Genomic DNA, 24,459 nt, shown 5'->3' on the forward strand with positions numbered 1-24,459 from the left:
TTTTTTTCAATGTGACCTTAATGTAAACTTAGCACTAATAATTTACAAGTAAAGTTGTTGAAAAATTATTTAAAAATCGTAATATGATTCAAACAAAAAGAGTGTTGAGTTCAATTCCTTCATTCAGTGGTTGTTTGGTGCACATTACAGTAACTTCATTTTTCTGGTTTTCTTCTTCTTCTTCTTCCTTTTTCCTTTTTTTTTTTTTTCACTTCTCAAATACACGTTCCTTTTTTTATGCTTCTTCAACCAGGCACGAACAAATGAAACAACATTTCTCATTCTTCATTCGCATTGCCATTTCTCTCCTCTGATCAGGTATTTCTTTTTCTTTTCCTTCTTTCTTCAATCACTCTTTGCTTTTTTACTTAATTTTCATTCACTCTAATGGATTGGAATCAAAGAAACCTCGTGAAAGCTTCTAAAGAATCAAACTTTTTCATTGGGGTGTTTCTATTTAATGCATTTCGCATCAAAAACTTGTAAACTGTTGGTGGGTTTTGATTATTCTTCATAAACGATCATGGGTTCTTTGGAAAACGCGTAAAAATCAAATTTTTACAATGTAGGTGAAGCCTTGTGAATGAACTTTCTTGATATTTGTTTTTTGTGTACAATTGGAATTTTCTGAATTGGGAGTCTTTTCTATTTAGGGTTTTCTAAATGTATAACATTCTGAATTGTTGAATGTATCTGAAATTCTTCTCTTGAAGATAATTGATTTCTCATGGTTTCTATATTTGGTGTTTTTAGGTGTGTTTCAAGAGATCGAGATTATGTAATTTTAGAATTAGTTGAATGATTATTAGATATTGGTAATTAACTATGCTGAGTTGAATGTTTAGGTATATCCATCATGGATTCACGTATCAACGCTGTTGATTCTGTATCAGAGGTTCAGAATTCGGTTTCTAGGGTACCTGCGGTACCGATACGCCACAGTCTTCCTTTAACATCAGGGATTCCTCGTCCTTCGCGGCCTCCCTTATATAGAAATAATCACGGAGCTTCTTCTTCTTCCGCGCCATTTTTGGAGCAAAGGCATCGTCATAATAATTATGGAACGAAGAACATTCACTGTCATAACAGCTATGTAGTTAATCGAAAGCATTCATATCAAGACAGAAGATTATGCAGCAAGCAACTGTTTGATGATGGTTCCAAGAATTGTGAGTCGTGTTCTGTAATATTAGAATCCGACAATTGTATCTTAGTTACATCGAAACGAGGTGTTGTTATTAATCAACCGAAGAATTGCCATTGTCAGTCAGAGATTAGTTTTTGTCATAGTCCTCAGAATAGTTTACATTCGACCACTGCCTATTCGGAAGCGAAACAAAGTTTCACCAATACTGAAGTCAGTGAGTGTGTTAGTGTTGATGATGATGATAATTCGTGCGAAAGTGGAGAAATTTCGAATTCGTGTGATTTTAATGAAAGTATGAAAACCAGCATCTATAGAGCGAGTACAGTAAGTGATGTTAGCAACGAAAGCAGCACGAGTAGTTTGAGTAGTGCTTTGTACAAACCTCATAAGGCGAATGATATAAGATGGGAAGCGATTCGAGCTGTGCGAGCACGTGTCGGGGTGTTGGAAATGAGGCATTTTAGGTTGATGAAGAAATTGGGATGTGGAGATATAGGAAAAGTATATCTAGCTGAACTGAGTGGCACAAGGACTTGTTTTGCTATGAAACTCATGAATAAAACCGAGCTCGCAAGTCGGAAGAAGCTTGTAAGAGCTCAGACGGAGAGAGAGATATTGCAGTCTTTAGATCACCCTTTTTTACCTACATTATATACGCATTTCGAGACTGAGAGAATCTCTTGCTTGGTAATGGAGTTTTGTCCCGGTGGCGACCTTTATTCAATAAGGCAAAGACAACCTGGGAAGTATTTCTCAGAGCATGCTGCCAGGTAATCACATACAAAAGAACTTATTATATGGTAATCACTTATGCAATAATATAAGCACTTAATTGAAGCATATTGTCGTTTCTCTAATTTGCATTTTTTCGTGTTTGTAGATTTTATGTTGCAGAAGTTCTCCTTGCTTTGGAGTATTTACACATGCTTGGAATCATCTATAGAGACCTTAAACCGGAGAATGTGTTGGTTAGAGAAGACGGTCATATAATGCTTTCGGATTTCGATCTCTCTTTAAGGTGTACCGTCAGTCCAACTCTCGTGAAATCATCAAACCCGATCGTCGAAACAAAAAGATCAGGATACTGCATTCAGCCAAGATGTGCAATGCAGCCAGACTGCATCCAACCTGCATGCTTTTCGCCGCGGTTTCTATCCAGTAAATCCAGAAAAGAAAGAAAATTCAGACCAAAGAATGACATGCATCATCACCAAGTGACACCTCTCCCTGAGCTAATCGCTGAACCAACAAGTGCACGATCGATGTCCTTTGTAGGCACACACGAGTACTTGGCGCCTGAGATTATTAAAGGCGAAGGACACGGAAGTGCTGTGGATTGGTGGACGTTTGGTATATTCTTATACGAACTCTTGTTTGGTCGAACACCGTTCAAAGGCTCTGCAAACCGAGCGACGCTGTTCAATGTTGTCGGGCAGCCTTTAAGGTTTCCGGAGTCTCCTACTGTCAGCTTCGCAGCAAGGGATTTGATCAGAGGCTTGCTTGTGAAAGAGCCTCAACACCGTCTTGCCTATAGACGCGGAGCAACCGAAATCAAACAACATCCGTTTTTTCATAATGTGAACTGGGCGCTGATCCGTTGCGCTAATCCGCCCGAGGTACCGAGAGACACCGTGATGATGAAACCAACTTCAACTGAAAATGAAGTTGGCATGAACTCTTCTAGTAATTATTTAGATGTTGATTTCTTTTGACCATGATTCTTTCATTTTTTTGCATAAAAGAATGCAATGTTTCTCTTCAACTACATAATGAACTGTTGTAAGAATTTCCAAATTCCTTAAATTGAGGAACAAAGTTATACTTGTCTCATTTTGGATACAAAAACTTTGTGACTGTTTCAAAGTTAAATATAATTTTCTTTCTTACAAATATTTAGAATTGAACAAGTCATACTTCTAGATGCCTACGTTTTTCTAGTAAGTAAATCTGTTATTTAATTAATTCGTAAATTTGTGTTGAACCAATAAATTAATGAGAATAATAATAATATAATAATAATAATGTTGACCGACAAGTTTAGAATAAGACCTTGAAAGTTAGTTGGGTTCGCGCCCGTATCTTCAATGGCATGCATCACCCCCACGCGCACCTTATTCATCCCTGCGCGTTCCAAAGTTTAAACAAGTCTTTCCATTAAATAACAATTGATTAATTGTGTAGTTTCAACAAATTAACATCAATGTGAAACTTTTATAATTTGGTAATTGAAACTCACATTTAGAATGACCACTAACCAGGAGTATATATTAATGAAAATGAAAAATACTACTAAGACTTTTCAATACCAAAATTTATGTGATACTGTATCATCTTCGCTCAATTATAGAAATTAATTTCGTATATTATGAGATTATAATAGATGGTAAATTCTTTTTAATTTTTCTTTAACAAACTAGAATATTCTTAACACTCCTTTACTATTAACAAATAATTAAAGTAAAATATTTAATATGTTGATGTTTGTTTATATTTGAAAATATTAAGAGGTGTCTGTTTTAAATTAAAAAATTACATTTCCGAAATTAATTGCCAAAAAAAATATATTATTTTTGTTATAAAGTTTTAAAATTATTTTAATTATGAAACTCTTAAATGAAATGACTTTCAATTTCTTTTATATTTTCATGTTTTATTCTCATAAAAATGTTTATACTTACGAAATTTTTTATTAATTTTTGAAGAAAAGATATAATTAAAAAATTCTATCTTTGGATACCTTTTTTTTAGAATCATTTATAAATTATTGAAATAAACACTCAATAAATTTTGTTTTTATTAAACTAGTAGCTGAATTGGTAATTGTAAAAATAAAAATGGCAAAAAAAGATTCATATCCTTGAACATTTTTTTTTTGGTATATCACCACCGGTTTAGATCGGTTCGGGGGTCAGTTCTGACATCAAGTGGTTCCATCCCCCTCCCGATCGCAGCGCCAATCACCACTGGATCAACTAACGATTGGTCCTTGAACATCTTTGAGTAAAACATATCATAGACACAAATTAGATGACTTATTCAATATTCATAAATAAAATTAATGAGTATTTAATTATCTATTAGTTTACGGGTATGAATGTCGATTTAATGGTCCTTGTATCCATGAACATCTGTATTTGATACTAATATTCAAAATTACTTAAATATTACTAACTTCTTTTTTTATTATAAGTCGTTTTGGATTTTTCACGCATATTAAGAAAAATAATAACTCTTGTATAAAAATGAGAAATTACGAAGATTTTTACAAAATTGTCCTTCATTAATGACATGTGAAAGATAAATTTACATAATTCAAAGGAGAGAGAATAATAAATATTTAAGGATATAATAGGAAAAACATCATTAATTATTCATTGGAATTGTAAAGCGACTTATATTAAAATACAAAATATTTTTCTAAAGTGACATATAATAAAAAACGGAGGGAGTACTTTATAGATCTAAAATTATTATTATTATATTATTATTATTTTGTTAAATATAAAAAAATTGTTGAATATAGTATAAATATATAGAAAATAAAAGTAAATTATTTTATTATTATTTTGTGAAAAAATTAAAACTATATATATATATATATATATATATATATATATATATATATATATATATATTTAAAAAGAGATTAAAAAATTTTAACTAATGTAAATTTTTAAAAAATTAAAAATATTTCTTAATATTCGTAAATATCCATAATTATTTCAAAATTCACGAATATTTGATTAATAAATACCTATACGAACAAATATGAGACGGTCGATAAATTTCACTATCCAACCGCATGGATAGCAGAATACAAATACTTATATTTAAGACTGGGTTAAACGTCATTTTGTCCCCTACCATTTGGGGCGAATCCGATAAACAATCCTATAAAAAATGCACATATTTCATCCTTGTCATTTCAAGATTCTCTCCTTTTAAACCTTTAAGGGCCCGTTTGGTGCATAGGATATCAAGTAGGATAAGGATATGATACAAACAGGATAATACTTATCATATCATATGTTTGGTTCACACAGGATACCAAATAATATATATATGAGGAGGGATATATTTACTCCAAGACTAAGTTATCAACACTTACTCCCCATCTTGACCATTAATTCTTCTCAATCTAATGATTAAAATTAATGAGTATTAGTTTTCTCTCTCCATATTTAATTACTCATTAATTTTAACCATTAGATTGAGAAGAATTAATGGTCAAGATGGGAGAGTAAGTGTTGATAACTTACTCTTGGAGTAAATATATCCCTTATATATATATATATATATATATATATATATATATATATATATATATATATATATATATATATATATATATATATATATATATATATATATGAGAATGATATATTTATATGAGAATGTGAGAATGAATCTGAACTATTGGATTTTAAAATAAATGGTGGAGATTATGGGTGAATCTTTTTTTTCTCTCTCTTACATTTTGAAATAAATGATGTAGGAGAGAGAAAAAAAAGATTCACCCGTAATCCCCACCATTTATTTTAAAATCCAATAGTTCAGATTCATTCTCACATTCTCATATAAATATGGCATTCTCATATGATATGCCCTCTCTCTCTCTCTCTCTCTCTATATATATATATATATATATATATATATATATATATATATATATATATATATATATATATAGAGAGAGAGAGAGAGAGAGGGAGAGAGAGAGGGGGGAGGGATCAAATTACACCTGAATAGTTACACCATGAGTTACACTCGCTCATAACTTCATTTCAGATAACTATTTTTTAAAATCAACCGTTAGATTGAAATATATTATCCTATAGATCATACGTATAAAGTTTGACATTAATCTATATATATATGAAAAAATTACCCTTGCAAGAACATATAATTAATTTAATAAAAAATAAAATTAATATTCATATTTTTAAAATTTTAATAATTATTTTAATTTTATACATTTTATAAAGTTAAAAAATTATGGCTGAATTACCCCCGTTGTCCTTTAAGTTATTTAATTGTAACATTTTGGTCCTTTATGTTGATTTCACTACAACTAGGTCCTTTAAGTTGGCTAATGTCTTCAGCGTTGCCCTTGTCCACAAATTATGTTCCAAAAAATGTGATGTGGCATAAACGGTGCTTATGTGTCACTTAACTTGTTAACTGTGTATGTTAACTCACTTAAAGAGAAAGATATCGCTGAAACGTTACAATTAAGGACAAATTTCATTTGATAAATTTTAATCCCAAATCAGTGAAAGGAAACGTTAGAGGCGAAGACGAAGGAAAAGCAGGTCACGTTGATCGGCGGGGAAGGTACTTGCAAAAGACAAAGGCGTCATTGAAGCTGACGAAATCGAGACATTAAGGTATGTTATGTTCTGTCTAACTTAACGATTCATTGCATGTGGTTCTGCTGTTGATATTAGTGTTTACGTGTCAATGTTAGGAAAAAATGGATGAGGATAAAATTTATGTTGATATTCATTATGGGGGATTTTTTGTTGGTGATAACTACATAGAAGGGGAAGTGGCAAACGGTAGTTTGATGGTGATAAATGGAGTTACTTTGAGATGTTGACGGTTGTTAAGGCGTTGAACTATCCAGGTGCTCTTGAAATTTGGTACAATTTTGCTGGAACATTGAAGATACTAGAAGATGACTTTGGTGCTTTAGAAGCTTTGTACTGGGCCAAAAGTAATGGTTCAGACCACTAGCAATTCCCAACCAGACAATCTCAAAATGCCACTAGCAATTCCCAACCATCTCAAAGGATTCAGACAAGGCAATCAGCCCAACACCAAGGAGTACAAACATGTCATTCCATCACAGTTTCTCAGATACTTGCCATGAGAAGGGCTAGACAAGGACCAACAGTGGCATTTCAGCCACCAATAACTCTGAGACCAAATATGCCTTATAAGAGAAAGTCCACATAGAAAGTTTGCAAGATTTTTTATTTTTTTGGGACCACTAATTATGTGCGTTAGGAGTATGATGTATCTATGCTTATTTTGAATCTTTAAGATCATCTATTATGTATTTTGGGAGTATGTTGTATCTACTCTTTTGTGATAACAATCTTTTGGTCTATGTTATAACAATATTTTGGATGCTATATTCTGAATGTTGTATATGCTATATTATGAATGTTATAAACCAGGAATTTGAATGCTATAATATTAATGCTATAAACTATAATTTTTTGCTGTTAAATTGTAACATGTAGGTCCTCCTTCGTATCAACCAGGACCTACTTCTTATTAAAATGTATCAAAGTTGTCCTTAATTATTTATTAATTGCACATGGTAGTAAATTACAATAACAACACTAGAAGTCAGATATATCAAAAACTAAGCAAAATTGATATTAATTTGCAATTGTCATCAAAATATTACATCAAAGCACCATAATCCATGTCTTACAACATTAACATTAACATAAACTAGGATCACCTATTTTTAAACAGCATACAAATCAACACTACAATAATCAGAACTAAACATATCATGACATAAAAAAGCATCTTCAACATCTTCAATACGTTCTTCATCATCTCCTTATTGTATTTGTCATCCTTTACAAGCATCTTGATTGGTACATCCTTTTCATCACATTTGAAACACTTTAAGAGCATTTGGTGGTATCTCTGGTTTGCCTTCATCACTGTGTTGGTTTTCATACCACATAAAAAAATTGAAGCCAGCATTTTCATGTTCATTCTGCAACCAAAATCAGTAACATCAAAACCAAATCAGGAAAACGAAGGAGAATATACCCAAACTATTCAGAACATACGTACGTACCTTAAAGTATCTGCAGCCCTAAAAAAGCTTACGCAAGTTTCTTCCTTTCTTCTTAACTGAACGTATCACAGCTTTGGATCCACACATGCATGTTGGTCCGATTATTGATTGGGATGCACTCGAAATTAGCGAATTAGAGTTCTCAGCTCTCACATTTGTTCCACTGCCACTGTATTGAGCCATTGATGCTGAATTTCAAAATTAGGGTTCTGGAATTTGGGGGTTTCACGTTTTTATCTTCTAATTGTAACATTTCAGCCATATCTTTCTCTTTAAGTGAGTTAACAGACACAGTCAACAAGGTTAAGTGACACCTAAGCACCGCTTGTGCCGCATCACGTTTTTTAGAACAGAATTTGTAGACAAGGGAAACCCTGAAGACGTTAGCCAACATAAAGGACCTAGTTGTAGCGAAATCAACATAAGGGACCAAAGTGTTACAATTAAATAACTTAAAGGACCACGGGGGTAAATTAACCAAAAATTATCCTTTTGACAATTATACATATATTTTAAAAATTATTTATTAATATTTTTAATTTAATATCAAATTAATTTTTATTTATATTTTGTCATATTTAATTTTTTATTTTAAATTATATTTTATAGGGGTAAATTAGTAAATCATTTTCTTATCCTATTCTACCAGATTCTAACCCATCTTATATTCAGGATAACAATTTGAACTGGTAAGGCAGGATAGGATAAGTTTCAGGATTAACTTATTCAGTTATTCTATCATGTTCTGTCAGCAAACATTGGATTAAGATAGGATATGATACAAATATTATATCCTGTCTCTTATCCTGCACACCAAACGGACCCTTGTAGATTTGGTCACTTAAATTGCTGAGGTGGAAATGACACGTTGGCAATTTTTTAAAAACTGAGTCATATGTGTCATTTATTCCAATTATTTATTTCATTAAAATAAAATAATTTATATCTTTAATTAATTTATATAATTAAAATGAAATGACAACTAATCCCTTTCATCCACCCCCCCCCCCCCCCCCCCGAAACCCTAATTTAGAAAAAACTCAGCTTCAGCTTCTCCATCGCCTCTTCCAAGAAAACGATACAACAATTGGCAAGTTCCTGAAGTTTTGTAAGGTACAATTTTCACTTATTCTACCCTTGTTTGAATCCATTGATTATGATTCTTAATGCATGTTTACCATTTGTAGGAATGACACTGTTCAACTTAAGCTTTCACCATGGTGGTCAGTTCGTGCGTGATAGCTTCGTTTTTTACAGAGGAGGAACTAAAACTATTATTATTGGGAAAGATTCATACACTTGGTCATTCTACGAAGCTATGAATTTAGTTCTCGAGTGTGGCTTTGACGGTAGTGGAATCCGAATGTGGAGGAAAATAGAAGGTATTGATGAAAACTTCTTTCACTTGACTAATGATGTTCATGTTATAGAAATTGCAAATCATTATATTTTGCACAATACTGAGGGACATATATGGCTTGAACATTATGATGGAGACAACGCAAAGAGGGCTGAGAATTCAAATATAGTTGAACTTGATGTTGTTGAAGTGAGTGAAGATGAAGACTCTGTAGGGATAAGGTTTGGGGACAGCAAGGAAGAAAGAGTGGATGATGACAATGAATGCTTTATGGTTGTGGAGGTTGATAGACCAGATGAAGGTAATAGGGTTGAAGTTGCAAGTAAGAAGCTAAGATACAAGTTAAGAGCTAACAAGGATGCACAATTTTAAGGTCTCTCAAAAAACTAAAGTTGCGTGTTCCTTCAAGGGTGATTGGTGGCAAACCTAGTTCATCAAAGGTTGTAAAGCAAGATGGAGATTATTAAAGTGAAGTGCTTGGTAGTTCTTATCCAGATGTTAATGACAATGAAAAGATGCCCAAGTATGAGAAGTTTAGAGGAGACTTACTGAACAAAGACTATGAGTTTAAACTAGGAATGGAGTTTAACTCTCTTGTTGAGTTTAAGGATGCCAAAAGAGAATGAATTGTTTTAAATGGTAGAGAGATTAGGTTTGTGAAAAATGAAAGTAATAGAGTTAGGGTAGAATGTAAGGGTAAATGTGGTTTTTTAGCCCTTTGTAGTAAAGTTGGTGACAAACACACTTTTAAATTAAAAACTTGGGTGGGGACCCATACATGTTCTAGGGTTTTGAATAACAAGTCAGCAAATTTTAAGTGGGTGTCTAAAGTTGTGGTAGAAAAGAGGCCGCATAGTGGCAAGGTCCAAGTTTCAGATCTAATGGCTGAACTAAGGAGAAACTATTAAGTTGGGATTTCTAAGGGAAGGGCATGGAGAGCCAAACACATAGCTGAAGAAATTATTGAAGGAGACTCTTCTAAGCAATATTCTATGTTATATAGTTATGTTGCAGAACTTAAGAAACAAAATGATGGCAATACTGCAAAGATAAATGTGGAGAGGCCAATTTCAACACTTCCACCAAGGTTTGGTAGTTTCTATTTTTGTTTTGATGGCTGCAAGAAAGGATTTCTCCATGGTTGTAGACCATTTATTGGTGTAGATGGCTGTCATTTGAAGAAACAGTATGGTGGTCAGTTGCTTATTGTTGTGGCTAGAGATCCAAATGGTCATGGCTGCCAATGCTGACCCTGCAGTGGACTACTTTGAGGGAGAAATTGATGCAACAGTTGAAGCAATGGTGGCCTCAGTAGAAGCTTACTATCAAGCAACTCAATCATCTCAGATAGTGAATCCAACCCTTACAAACAAGTCTCCAACCAAGAAAAATAAAAAGCAAGTGGGCTCTAAGAAGAAATGAATTCTGAATTTGATAGTTTAGGAATTATCTCAGGTTATGTTTTGTACTTGTTTTAAGTTTATAATTCTGAATTTGACAATTTATTTTGTAATGGCATTAGTGTGGATGTACTTTTATTACTAAGGATATGGTTAGAATGCTTGGTATTTTTGGATGTACTTGAAATGGTATGAACAAAACAGTTACATCAGTTGTATTTCGATGTTTACAAATTACTAGTATAACAGTTACATGGTTTGTCAATTATTATGAAGTTTACCAATTGATATCCATTACCAATTATTATTTTCCATTGTTACCAATTATCACCAACCAACTGTTACTAATTGTATCAATTACATGTCCTATTATATGTCTTAGAATGCTTCCAAATTATTGGTATGACAGACCTATTATTACCAAATGTTATCTATTGTTACCAATCAGTTACATGGAACCAATTATGCCTGAAATATATGCACATGTCTGCAAGATAAGTTACATCAGATTGGAACACATTCTACCATTTTATTCACATCAGATTGGAACCAATTATGTCTGCAATATATGCACAATGAACAACAAAACAGATTCAACAAACTAGGTGGAACACTTTTTTTTCTTCATATTTGCATAATACAAAAGAGTACAACACATATTGGAACACATTATACCTAGTACTAAACATAACAGCAAAAAAAATCCAAGATGCAATAAGAAGGTATGTGAGGGCATTTATGGCCTGCTGATCTTTTGATGACTTCAGTTTTAGTTTTTCAATCTTCTTATAGTTCATTGTCTTCCCAAACTCATGAACGAAATTCTTCCCAGATTCAACTCCATAATTCCTCATAACCTCCATTATCTCTTCACTTTCAGTGCAACCTCCACCATGCATTGCTAAATCACATTTTCCACTCTGAAGTTCATCATCCTTGTGAAATAGATGACAATCATACTTGCTCTGGAAAATAGATGAAAAACACGAAATAAGGAAACATACTAAGAAGAAAGGATTAAAGAGTATATGAACAAGGGATATGAAGAAATTTTAACAAACCCCCCAATTTTTACACTTCCAATACCTTCTTCTTGGGTTTGAGTTTGATTTCGACACAAATATTCTCCTAGAAAGCTCGTTCCCACAAAGAGGAGCTTTTCTTCCACTACTTTTTACCCCTGAACTTGTGCTTTCTACCATTGCTGGAGAAAAATTGAGAACAGGTGAAGGAGAAGGAGATGATAAGATGAACCCTAACTGCTAACACGATGAAGATATGAGGAAGAAGAAGAAAAAAATAGGTTAAGATTTTATGTTATTTCATTTTAGGTCATTTAATATTGGGGTTTCAATAAATAATTAAAGAAAATAAATAAAAAAGGAAAAATACCCTTTTGGTCCCTTATGTTAACCTCGGGGTTCATTTTGGTCCCTTAACTTCAAAAAGTGTCACATTAGTCTCTTAACTCTTCAAAAAGTGCCATTTTAGTCCTTTTTGTCACATTAGCGACGGAAAAACTCAAAAATCGGTCGCTATTTTCGTCGCTAATATGACAAAAAGGACTAAAATGACACATTTTGAAGAGTTAAGGGACCAAAATGACACTTTTTGAAGTTAAGGGACCAAAATGAACCCTGAGGTTAATATAAGGGACCAAAAAGGGTATTTTGCCAATAAAAAATATTCTTTTATGACACGTATGACTGAGTTTAAAAAAAAATTGCCAACGTGTCATTTCCACCTCAGTAATTTAAGTGACCAAATCCACTAAAAGTTTAAAATGAGGAAATCTTAAAATGGTAAGGATAAAATTTGTATTTTTTTTACAAGGTTGTTTTTGAGATTCGCCTCAAATGGCAAAGGACAAAATGACGTTTAACCCTTTAAAATTTGTTCATTGTCATTCTTACGTGTAAAAAATCAAATGTGCAAAGACATCTATATGTGTATAGAATCAAATGTGCAAAGTTATCTAAATAAGAAACGATTAGATTAAATATACATCTTATACCCCTAGAATTTTAGTCATTAAACTAGTAAGAAAAATTAAGTCTTTAGGTGAGAACAACAAATTGAATTTAAAATAAGTAGATTTCTCTTTCCCTAAATAATAGTCAAATGAAATCTAAAGCATCTCACATTCCTCTGAGTTTAGATTAATTAATTAATTTGAGGGTATCCTATCCGCTACCTTTTACTTGAAAAATTTATTAATTCATTCATTTGAGCCTTAAAAAATTTGAGAATATTGGCGGTTAGCTAATGAAAAGAGGCGCGTTGTTGTTGCCATTAACAAGTCGTTATCTTCTTCATTACGCAAACGTGACAGATTCCATCACTATCACCCTAACCTTCAACTTAAACCAATTTTCAAAACTACTTAGTAAAAATAAACCAAATTACTACTCAAAAAGTTACTAATTAACTTCTTCTACCATAAATAAATAATGCTATTAACTCGATTCATTACATCAATCTCTCATTCCAATTTCAAATCCAATTTTCTTCTCCTTTCATCCGCTACCATGTCTTCCACCACCACCGTCGTCGACGACGCCAAACACGGTTTCTCCCGTCCTGAGATGTACACAAAAAATCTCGCCGGGTCCGTCGAACCCTACGATCGCCACGTGTTTCTTTGCTACAAGAATCACCGCGTTTGGCCTCCGCATGTTGAAGCCTCCGATGATGATCCGCTTGTGAAACGCGTTGCTGCTGCGTTTAAAGCGAGGAAAAACGATATCGTCGTTAAGGTAATTACTGATTAATTACTTTGATTTCTTAATTTGTTTGCTTGATTGTAAATTCTGGTTTGCTTTTGGATTTTGCTATTTGTTGATTTGTTTGTTTGCAGACGAAAATCACGGTTTGTGAGGCGCGTGAGGAGGATGGCTTCTCCGATGGTGATGTCTTGATTTTCCCTGAAATGATCAAATACAAGTATGTTTATTACAAAATTAATCATTGCTATGCTTCTCTTTTTAATTTTTATAATATAATTTCTGTACCACCCATCTGAAAAAGTGTTTTGTTTGAAACTCGCATAGATATTTGTAATGATATTTGTAATTACGTTTAATTTATTTATTTTTTAAAATTATTTTCGGTATCGACGTGTTAGTTTCAGGTGTCTGTGCTTCATAGTTTAACTAAAGACAAAAAAATGAAGTTTAATTGTTTTCTTATAAATTGTTTTCATGAACTTTTTCAATACCTTGTCATCCAATTATCTTTTTTTATGATGATATTTGATATGTTACTTTTCAAAGTTGAGAGATCTAATTGAACTTACATGTATAGTTTTTATACTCTAATACTAATTGGGGTTTTGAACTAGGATGATTAATGTGTTTCACAAGTGTTGTGTGGAATTAGTTTTTTATGCACAGATAAACAGTGATGAAGTATAGTAGACACTAGCAGAAACAAGATAGTGTAATAAGTATTGGATAATGGATTTGGTTAAGATAGAATAGAATTTGTTGTTAAACTTTGATGTTCTTACTAAGAAAATGACTTTTTGTAATGAAACTTGGTGCAATTTTTTTAGTCAAATGAAAGTTTTTTTCATTGACTACTTTTAGCTAAAATTAAAACTTGTTTTTATTAAATTCTGATAATTTTCTAAGTTATGCCAAATACATACAGCAAAGAGAGAATGAAGTCTTTTTGAATGAACTGATACATAATTGCAAGTGACTTTCTTGTATTTATGGACATCCTGAATGACTGATTGTAACTAACTTTGCTAACGGGAAAAACCAATTAAATCATGACTAAACCAATTAATTAATCACAAGCGTGAAGCTAAATTGAACTATAAAATATCATTATTTCTTATTTTGATTTAAGATTTCAATTTTTTGTTTACTTCGGCTGACCGCAAAATGTCTTCATATTGAGAATGGTGTGTATGTGTTGTTGTTTTGATTGAAAGGGGTTTGAAGGAATCAAATGTTGATAGCTTTTTCGACGATGTTATGGTGGGTTGTAAATCATGGGGTAGTGGAGTACAGGATGCGATTGCGGGTTCATATATCTTTGTGTGTGCTCATGGAAGTCGCGACGTGAGGTGTGGTGTTTGTGGGCCTGTTCTCATTGACAAGCTCGGTGAAGAAATTCATCTCCGGGGATTGAAAGATCAGATATCAGTTATGGCGTGTTCTCATGTTGGTGGCCATAAGTATGCTGGCAATTTAATCACATTTAGTCCTGGACCGGATGGAAAAATCATGGGTCACTGGTCAGCTCTCACCCTTGTATTATAGATCCTTTTTCTTCTTCACAGATTTTAGTATTACTTGTTTGTTTATAGCACCTAATATTTAATTACAGGTATGGCTATGTTACTCCTGATGATGTGCCTGCCTTGCTAGATCAACACATCGCCAAGGGAGAGGTCATACAAAAATTATGGAGGTTACCACTTTTTTTTATTCTGCATTTTCTATCCTTTAGTCAAGCGTTTTCTTTTTAAGCAGAAATTATATATACACACAAAAGGCTACAGGCCAAGGACTAGACGAATATTACAGTCTCTACTCCATTCACTACACTGTTCATACAACAATAACAAATGATAAACGGAACCACTAAATCACCAACAGAAATTTGCGCAACAGCAATATGCACCAAAAGCACAAGGGAGAAATACCTTTGACTAACTAGATGATATTAAGTCTTGTAACTTACTGCAAATATGTGGTCCATTTGATGCAACAGAAGCATATCAATTGCTCCTCATCATACCAACACCACACACATTCCTTTTTCTTTTCTTTTTCTGTCACACTACTCCATCTGTTAGTTCTATATTGTTTGACCCCATGCATAACAAGTTTTTGTCTCAATTTCCTTGAGTGTTGTTGTTTTTCCACTCCGTTAGTAATGCATTACTTGTCCAGCATCCCTCTCCTTGTTTCCTTTTTCACGTGAACTTCTTTCCTAACACAACACCATTTGAAAGAATATGATTAATACATAATGCAGCCTCCTTAAAGACTCCATAACTTGAAGTTACCGAACCAATTCAATATCCAAGTCTCCTTGGATTTCCACATTACTCCAAGGTTAAACAATATGCCATTGTGATCTTAAAATTGTGACACCATTTATCCATGAAGATATTGATTGCACTGTTGAATCACACAACTTTCCTGCAGCCGAGCTGACTGTCAACAGTACCTTCCATGTTCCTTTGTGACAGTAATTTTCTTATACACATAACTAATCTCCCTTCATCACAATCAAATATACTCAGCTACCTACACTATACAAATTTCACATGCTCAGAACATGCTGTATTTCCCTTTTTAACCGAGCCCTTTGCCTCGATTCTACAAAGCTACTGCACTCCAAACTCACACTCATCCAAATGATGTTTGCTGATATGCCCCATTTTCCTGCCAACCTGCTTCACATAAGTATAATAAGGTACTGACATCTGTGCAACTTACCACCACCTTTCAACCGATAAATCAAAGGATTCATACACCATTGCATAATGTCATATCCAAAACCTTTGATCTTTTCACTTAGCCACCTCTACATACTTACTTTCACTCTGTACTATTGAATCTATATCCAATTCATTCTTACAAAATTATTTTAAGGATGCGTTCTAAAGTTGACAACATAAACTAATCAATTAGAATGTGTGTTTTAGAATAGATTCGACTTATCAAGATGATCAATATTAGATTTCCACATGGATGGTATTCATTAGCTGATTTAGGCAGTGTTTGGAATTTGAATAGTTGTGGACAACATCATCCTTCCAGTATTTGATGCATTATATCTTACTACTTGTATTCTAAAATTGAGTCTCCATTTTGTTTGTTGCGTGTGATTAAATTTTGCTGTATGAAATTGTTTCAGAGGACAAATGGGGGCACCTCTTGATGAACTGAAGGGAGCAAATGACCAGAAGCTTGCTAATGGAGATGATACTCACAAGATCAAGAAGAATGTAGAACTAGAAAGTAACAATCTGAGCAACAATGAAAATGTGGTTGGTTGTTGCCAGGGTGTTAATGGTGTTTCTTGTTGTAGAAGTGCAAGTTTTGAGCAAAATAAGGTGGTTGATGAAACTACGGAAGCAAATAAAAAACAGGGGTGCCTAGTAAGTTTGAGTTGGCCTTTATTACAGAAGCGTGATATTCTTACAGCCACCGGTATACTTGGAGCTTTAGCAGTTGCTGCCGTTGGTTACAGATTTTATAGAAGGTCAGGCTGAGAGCTTGAGGGTACGTTCTATAGTTCTCACACTTTTCATTGAGAAATAATCATGGAATCATTCTAAATAAGTCTTATGTACAAGCTTCTATTTATTGGAATTGAAGAGGTAATGAAACCGGACTAGAGATGTAATGATGAAAATTTTATACATATATTTCATCTTTAAAATTTTCAATACAATTATGTTTTGTTGTATTTATTACTCTACGTTACTGCTTTTGTAGTAAATTCAAAATTTAGTGTGATAATTGAACTTCAAATATGTTTGTTTCCTCTTTGCTCTTATGTTTCCAGTTTTCTAGTGAGTTCAAAATTACTATGATTATTAAATTTCAGCTGTGCTCTTAGGTTAACTTTTTGCACACATGCATAAAGTAAAATCCAAGTTGTCAAACTCTTACTTGCATCATAGTTCATGAATTGAACCAGAAGATACGGAACCAATCATATATACATAGAAATGTGAGCAATTCTACATTGTCTCACTTCAATATACCTTCCCTGAAGTTAGGTCCTAAAGTAGAAGTCATCATCATTAAAAACATAATATCAAAAAAATTAGAAAGAATCAAAAGATGCATGAATACATTATGAGCCGAATCTATTTCGAAAACATTATTTACTTGAAAGATTATGTATTGAGCTTTGCAATCATCTCCTCTACCAATCTCAAAGTAGTATGTCCCAATTTCTCTCCTTCTGCATCAATCTCGTCCATTATCTGTTCTATAAGTTCATGATTAATTTGTCTATGTCTCGAGCTACAACTCGAGCAGTCTCTCAGAAGCAAAAGCAATTCTCTAGCCATGGATTTGGCTCTGCTCGTGCCAGCGGCACTTAACTGAAGCAATCCCGGCATCACCCCGTCTGTCAAAATCAATACTCTATATTTTTCTCTGCTACTTTGACATATAAGGAGAAGTATACCAACTGCATGCTCTTTTCCCAGTGATGATCCATCTTCAATAGTCTCAACCAGTATCCGAATCGCTCCTCCAGTACTAGCAGTCTCACAAAGTGCGCTCTCTGATGAAGAAACAATCTTTTCTAGCAACCCTATTGCTTTCTCAACCGATGAAGACGATTTTACCGAGCCGTGGATCAGTTCAAGCAAGGAGAGTATTACACCAGAAGATACCATCAATGGGATAATCTCTTGGCAGGTTGTGAGGTTATGGAGAGTAGCTATGGCATCTAGTTGAGACTGAGTGTGAGTGTTACTACTATTGATAAATCCAACCAAAATCTGAACTGCACCTGATGAAGCTATAGCTATCTTATTTCTCTTGCATGAAGAAAGTGTTAACATGGCAGCTAATGACAGTTGTATCACTGTCTGGCTTTCACAATGGAGGAGGTTCAGCAAAATTGGCAAAACTCCATACCGGACAATCCGAATCTTGTTTCTGCAAAATTTGTGAAGAAGTTTCTGTAAGATTCCATCCACTTCTAAAAAAACCATTGAAATTAATATCCTTACAAGTTTTTATTCTCCCTTTGTATTTTATAAATTACTTTTTAGTAAAAAATCATGATGATAGATTTAGAATCCAATGCTAACCAATGACAAATATTTATTACATAAAACATATTCCTTTAGACCCAATAGCAAAAAACCATCATGGGTTAGTAAAAAGTTCAAACTTTTTAATTACTCCAATAGTGTTTGGTTGAGTATGCTTTAAACTCAATTCCCCTATTATTTTGTCATGTACTCCCGATAATAGAGGTTTGTCAAATAATATTCGAATCCTAGGGGTTGGTCTGGTGGTGAAGAATTAGTTTGTTCCTATCTAAGATGTCAACCATTCATGTTTTGGGCTAGTTCATATAGAATTTTATTCCGTCTTCTATTGGGTGTCTGGTGGACTTGGGAACGATGGGATTGATTCTCCGGATTAGTCGGTCCTTGGACCAGATGCTGATTTTTTAGAAAAACAACTATATTAACTCTAGCACTATAACATAGTATAATTTTAAATAAAAAAAAACTAATATTTTTTGTGATCATAATTGAAAAGACTGGTTTTTGAACTAGAAGAAATTTGGGAACAGAATTAAGAAGGAATGAAGAAAGTTTACACAGAATGTTGAATATTAAAAGGTGAAAGTGAATGCACTAACCTTTCACTGCCAAAGGAAAGGTTTAGAAGAGCAGAAAGAGAAGCTTCTACAGCTTCAAAGTTTTCAGAATGAAGCATGGAAACCAAAGGGACCATAACTCCACTTTCTACCAAATTGTGCTTTTGCTTACTACACAATCTACTAAGCTTCATTGCTGCTTGAACTTGAGCTTCACTATCACCATTCCAAAGGTTCTCCACAATCTCTTTCTCCATTGAAGCTCTTTCTATGTTCCTTGTTTGTTAGGGAATAGTAATTGTAGCATTGAGATTGGTTGCTTGAAGAGGTAACTTTAAGCTTTTGAGGAATTGAGGGTATTCCCAATCCATTGTTTCAACTAGAAGCAACATACAATTCTTTTTGATCATCTTTTTTTAACTCTTTGGTGTGTGTTGGTATTTAATTAATATTTGATTCCTAACAGTGAATCTTTAACTTTCTTTGTATTGAAGCAAACAATTTCAGCTTTTGGTAGGTTTGTCGAAATTTTCTAGTGATTTTGTGTTTTTTCTACTTTAATGATTGGGTGATGGTATAAGCTTGAAAATAATATTTTCATTAGTAGCTAATCTCACTCTTGTTTATCACATTGACAACGTTTATTATCCTTTTCTTCAATAATGCCAATACCCTCTTTTGACCAATTCTACTAGAGCCATCATTATTATTCTTATAATATAAAGATACAAAATAGTGTGAGATGATAATAATATTAACTAAAAGAACATAAAAGTGGTTTCATTGGTGACTTTAGTAGATTAAATTGAAGACATTATCTTCATGAAAAACAAAGAATCTGAAGCTAATGATCCAATGGATAAGAAGAATGAAGCAACTGCACCACATGTAACTTTTCTGCCTAGTCAGGATTCTGCTAGCATCTTACCCTCCAATTTCAGAAGAAAAAGTGATTCCAAAGCAAAAAATTCATTTTGGTATATTAAGATGATGTCGATTGAACAAAAGAATAATTTATAGATTTTTTTCAAAATTTAGACTACGATTTGAAGGACTAAACAATAGTATATGGAGCTATTTTTTAGGAGATGATGAGTAAGAGGTCTTGAAACAAAACTTGCTTTGTATTTTTAATTGAAAACGAATTGATACATAAATTTGTTATTTTTAAAATTTGTAACTATTTTATGTAATGACTTTTGTTGGAATGAATTACTAGTTTTATTTTATGAAATCTGATTTGTAGCCCTAAGACTTATTTAAGTGCGCAGCTCATAATCATGAGGCTTGTAAGAAGGAAATGCTTAAGAATATTATGTCGGGTCATCATGCATTCATAGAAATCAGTAGCAGTTACCTTAACAGTCAACACCAGTTTAAGTTTATTATTCCAAATTAAAAGGTTAACACCATTATAATATATTTTACAAGTTTTGGACAAAAACTGAATTCTAGCTACATATAGAACATGTTCATAATAAATCTTTTATATCAATTTAGCAAGTATAATGCAGAGAATGCTCAATAAATTAAAAATCTGGTATACAATGTTCGCGTCTTTGTCGATCCTCTTGAATGAATGCTGACTTTTATAGGAGTGTGCTAACATAAATCTTTAGAGTAAAAAAACTGCAGCTCACTAATTTCTAAAAGTATAGCTAGCAACCAATATTCAGATGCATCAAAATGGGTGAAGATACAAACATCATTCAACATTTTTTGAATAAAACATAGATCCCCTCATAAGGCAATACAAGAGTAACATTCAATCTAACTCAACTATATAGTATATATTAATTAATGAACTCAACAAAATTTCAGTGCAGAAGATGCAAACACACCATTTAATCTGACACTACTCTTTTTTGAAAGGAAAAAAAACACTTAGTATCAATTGAAAAAATGTAAACAAAATTGGATAATGGTAAATATAAAATCAGGTAAAGTGAATGCCAGCTTTGTTAAATAGAGAAAGCAGATATATGAACTCCTGCAAAGAGAGTTTGGACGACCTCTTGTCTTCATAATCTCCTTCTTTCAAAACACCTAAAACCTTGTTTTTGAATTCAGATTGAACCCCATTTGCACCACCATCTTCAACATCCATTTCATCCTCATCATCATCTACTCCATCATCATCCACCTCCATCCCTTCATCGTCAATAAAATCAGCAAAATTTGAGAAGTCAGCTTTATTATCTGCTTCCATTGATGAGCCTTCTTGAGAGATTTTCAGTGCCTGCACAGTCTTGTAATTCTTTTCAAGCATAGAGATCACATTCTTTTGCCTAAATATTGCACCGAGTGTTTTGTTCTTTCTGTTAAAACAGATTCTTAGGAATCCATCCCATTGCTTTTGATTAACTACAATAGGAGGATGTCTAGGCTCAATCCGTACCACAGAGGAATCAACCTTTGGTGGAGGTCTGAAATTGTTTCTTCCAACTTTGAGGAGGTGGGAGATTCGAGCGTGAAGTTGTGTGTTTACAGTAAGACGACAATAGAGTTTGTCACCTGGCAGAGCAACCAATCTCATGGCAAATTCCCTCTGGTACATTATGATTGCGCACCTAAATGCAGGTCGGTGCTTGAGTAACTTGAATGTGAGAGGAGAAGATATTTGATATGGAATATTCGCCACGCATATGTCAAAATATGGAAGTTCAGTTTTCAGCACATCACCTTGGATAACCTGTAATTTTCATTAAAAAAAAGTATGATAAATTAAATCAAGAAGCTATGTTTGAATGAATAGCCAACGATAAGGAAAACCATCTCTTGCTTTTGAGTCAGCAGAGTTACAGCTAGATTATTATAAACAATGACATCGCAGATGTGTTCTTCTTCCTTTTGGATTTGATTCAACAATTTATACTATCCCTTTTCACTATGAGTTGGCATTAACAAATTACAATTATAAAAAAAGAGATTTTTCAAGGAATTTAACCCCCCTAGCTTCACAATTGTGATACCATACAATTCAAGAAAAACCAAACAAGCATACAAATTATTTCAAATTTCTATGAAAACAACAAAAACCATTAAAGTGTATACCGTGAGGCGACTGGAAGGGACTCCTTGGAAGCGTTTGTGAAGCTCGAGAACCATACGAGAATCAATCTCGACAGCAATAACCTTCTTACCAGCATCCAAAAGCTTCTTAGTCAAATTACCGGTACCGGGACCGATTTCAAGCACAACATCAGTAGTTTTGATTCCAGATTTCTGAACTATGGAATCAACAAGCAGTGGATTTTTGAGAATATGTTGACCTTTAGATTTGTGAAAGGATATACCACCTTGGTATGGCGTGTGTTGTGAGGGTTTTCCCTTTTCCTTCTTCATCTTACCACCCGCCATTGTTTCTTTGCTGCAAATAAATTTCATGAATGTTATTAGAAGAAGAAGAAAAGTGAATTCGATATCAATAGAATTACACTAAGAAATTGCAGAAACCTTCACGAATCAAGAAGCGAGGAATTGAGGAATTTGAGATGAACGCGAACCGATTAGTGTCTGAGCCGCAAAAACCCTGAGAGCGAAAAAGAGACTCGAGAGGAGGAATGAAAACCCTACTTTCTGATACTCAAGACTCATATAATAAAATTTTGGAGTTTTGTGATTTTCAGATATTTTAAAATGGAAAATAAGGTTATGCAATCAGAACAAGTCAGACTAAAAATTTAAAAAAAATTGTATGACATAGCAGAATATTATATTCTAATTGGAGGACAGTATAAAACATTTTTACACTGTCAAAATGAATTAGATATTATTAAAAAAGTTATTTTTCAATTTTTTAAGCTTGGAATTAATTTTTGAAACAAATATTCAAGCAATTTTAAAATAAAATTATAAATAATTTGATATGAATCAATCTAATTTGATGTGGTTGATTTTAGATTGGTTTTTAAATATTTAAATTTATAAATAAATTTAATATAGAATAATAAAAATGCAATAAAATAATATAATTGATATAAAAAATAATATAATATTTTTAAATTTTATATTACACAAAATCGTATAAAATAGTAAAAAGAAAATATTAAATTAAATTAAATTAAATGAATAAAATGTATTAAAAATCAATTAATGACATTAAAATAAAAAATATATGATTGCAATTTGAATTAGTTTTCACACGTCAATTCAAAATTTTCTTTGATTTGATCATTTGAATTGTTTTCATAAAATTAATTAAACTCGCATTTTTAGATTCTTTCTTAAAAATAATTTTAAAAATTCAATTTAATATTTTCTTAAATTGATTCTAGTGTAAAATTTAATATTTTCTTCAATTTGTTGAAATGAGTTTGTGAAAACAATTTTCATATAAAATGAGTTTCTATGGTGAGGAATATGATACAAGTGTAATTGTTAGGAGATTTTTTTTATAAAGATTTCTCTATCACAAATGTTGATATTTAGATTCTCTACAACACCTTTCACTTTGATAGGGTTGTCAAGATTCTCTGCATCACTTTTCATCTTAATTTTGCATAAATCAGTCATTAGTGACCTTCATCGTCGGTGTTGTCCTGAATGGTTTATGTGTTGTTTTCTTAACTCATTAAGGTCCAATATCAACAATTATGCATATGTCCATGGTGGTGGTTGCTCATTTCGCTGTTTGTCTAGGGATTTGCTCATTTTGACTTTTTACTTATAAATCGAGTTCTAATGTGTTTTGGTTCATCTCGTGCGCGACTCTCGGTCTGGTTTTGTGCTGAGACTTTATATGGATTTGTTTTGAGTTGTTTTGCTTGAAAGAGCTATGGTTTCGTAATTTGGATGCTTTTTGGCATTTCAAGTCGTCTAATGGTTGTTGCTTGTTGTTATCATTTCACTTTAGTGAGTTTTTAGTACACGAATTTGTTTTATGTTTGCTGTCATTCATTTTCAAACCTCATGTACAGTGCTCGCGAATGTTAACATACCACTTTTTTTGCAATTTGGTTTCACTCTCAATTTTAATATTTAAAATTTTAGAAACAACAAAGCAGTAGTACATAAGGTGCACAAGGTACAAATTTGTGCGCGACAAGACCTATTGTGAGTACAAGGAGGTGGTATAGCATGTTTCAAAAGTATAAAGATTACAACGGCTCTTTATCAAAGATCAAGATCAAGCGACTATCAATAAAAAAGACGTTATATAAAGGCCCAACTTCTCACTTTTTTATTCACCAATAATCAAAATAATGAAACAACATATGTGAATAAATGTATGTGAATCAACTTGAGAATAAAAAGAGCTTACAAATAAATAATATCAAGAGAAGAATTAAATGTATGAGATTACAAGGACCCCTTTATTAAAGATCAAAAGAAACTAGCAAGCAAGTGATTTCATTGTATAAACTTTGTGATGAAAGATTCAAACATGTGAATTTAAGGTTAA

At 32.8% G+C, this 24,459-nt stretch overlaps 4 protein-coding genes across 5 annotated transcripts; 2 read left to right on the forward strand and 2 right to left on the reverse strand.

Annotated features, from left to right (window-relative positions):
• Positions 1-206: 206 nt before the first annotated feature.
• On the forward strand, positions 207-2,963 carry LOC131647206 (protein kinase PVPK-1-like). Its single transcript, XM_058917118.1, has 3 exons — positions 207-318; positions 846-1,917; positions 2,028-2,963. Exons 2-3 carry the CDS (start codon positions 857-859, stop codon positions 2,857-2,859), a joined length of 1,893 nt encoding a protein of 630 aa, XP_058773101.1. The 5' UTR covers positions 207-318; positions 846-856; the 3' UTR covers positions 2,860-2,963.
• A 10,178-nt stretch (positions 2,964-13,141) lies between these two features.
• Positions 13,142-17,168, forward strand: LOC131652696 (altered inheritance of mitochondria protein 32-like). Its single transcript, XM_058922638.1, has 5 exons — positions 13,142-13,489; positions 13,591-13,676; positions 14,674-14,979; positions 15,072-15,155; positions 16,614-17,168. Exons 1-5 carry the CDS (start codon positions 13,184-13,186, stop codon positions 16,969-16,971), a joined length of 1,140 nt encoding a protein of 379 aa, XP_058778621.1. The 5' UTR covers positions 13,142-13,183; the 3' UTR covers positions 16,972-17,168.
• A 192-nt stretch (positions 17,169-17,360) lies between these two features.
• On the reverse strand, positions 17,361-19,641 carry LOC131652698 (U-box domain-containing protein 3). The gene is made up of 2 exons (XM_058922641.1): positions 19,098-19,641; positions 17,361-18,379 (listed from the first exon to the last, which is right to left on the reverse strand). The coding sequence occupies exons 1-2, from the start codon at positions 19,310-19,312 to the stop codon at positions 17,605-17,607; spliced, it is 990 nt and encodes a 329-aa protein (XP_058778624.1). The 5' UTR covers positions 19,313-19,641; the 3' UTR covers positions 17,361-17,604.
• A 1,107-nt stretch (positions 19,642-20,748) lies between these two features.
• On the reverse strand, positions 20,749-22,655 carry LOC131652697 (ribosomal RNA small subunit methyltransferase). Of its 2 annotated transcripts, none has more exons than XM_058922639.1 (3): positions 22,512-22,655; positions 22,110-22,425; positions 20,749-21,747 (listed from the first exon to the last, which is right to left on the reverse strand). In XM_058922639.1, exons 2-3 carry the CDS (start codon positions 22,413-22,415, stop codon positions 20,992-20,994), a joined length of 1,062 nt encoding a protein of 353 aa, XP_058778622.1. In that variant the 5' UTR covers positions 22,416-22,425; positions 22,512-22,655; the 3' UTR covers positions 20,749-20,991. The 2 variants fall into 2 exon arrangements, with proteins under 2 accessions (XP_058778622.1, XP_058778623.1); XM_058922640.1 differs by having other exon boundaries at positions 22,562-22,633.
• Between the last annotated feature and the right edge of the window lie 1,804 nt (positions 22,656-24,459).

This window comes from Vicia villosa, linkage group LG2, assembly GCF_029867415.1.
Source record: "Vicia villosa cultivar HV-30 ecotype Madison, WI linkage group LG2, Vvil1.0, whole genome shotgun sequence".
Lineage (NCBI taxonomy): Eukaryota > Viridiplantae > Streptophyta > Magnoliopsida > Fabales > Fabaceae > Vicia > Vicia villosa.